The sequence below is a fragment of the Haliaeetus leucocephalus genome, unplaced genomic scaffold (genome assembly GCF_000737465.1).
Source record: "Haliaeetus leucocephalus isolate CR32 unplaced genomic scaffold, Haliaeetus_leucocephalus-4.0 Scaffold227, whole genome shotgun sequence".
Classification (NCBI taxonomy): Eukaryota; Metazoa; Chordata; class Aves; order Accipitriformes; family Accipitridae; genus Haliaeetus; species Haliaeetus leucocephalus.
Window position 1 is genome coordinate 599,516 of NW_010972663.1, and position 286 is coordinate 599,801.

At 68.5% G+C, this 286-nt stretch overlaps 1 protein-coding gene across 1 annotated transcript in view; it reads left to right on the forward strand.

The window, feature by feature from the left end:
* SYMPK (symplekin) overlaps positions 1-286 on the forward strand; it is a 9,477-nt gene that overhangs the window by 8,422 nt on the left and 769 nt on the right. The window contains exon 23 of the mRNA XM_010567209.1: positions 72-267. Coding sequence (XP_010565511.1) covers positions 72-267 — 196 coding nt within the window. The remainder of the gene's footprint in view (positions 1-71; positions 268-286) is intronic.

The window sequence follows — 286 nt, forward strand, 5'->3', positions numbered from 1 at the left end:
CCCTCTGCCTCCCAAGGCTGAGGGGACCCCCCGCCAGGCCTCCCCTAACCCCCCCATGTGTTCCCCCCCAGGTGTGGAAGTACCCCAAAGTCTGGGAAGGTTTCATCAAGTGCTGCCAGCGCACGAAGCCCCAGTCCTTCCAGGTGGTGCTGCAGCTGCCCCCCCCGCAGTTGGCCGCCATCTTTGACAAGTGCCCCGAACTGCGCGAGCCCCTCCTCAGCCACGTCCGGGCCCTCACCCCCCACCAGGTGACACCCCCACCCCAGGGTGGGGGGGGGAGGATACG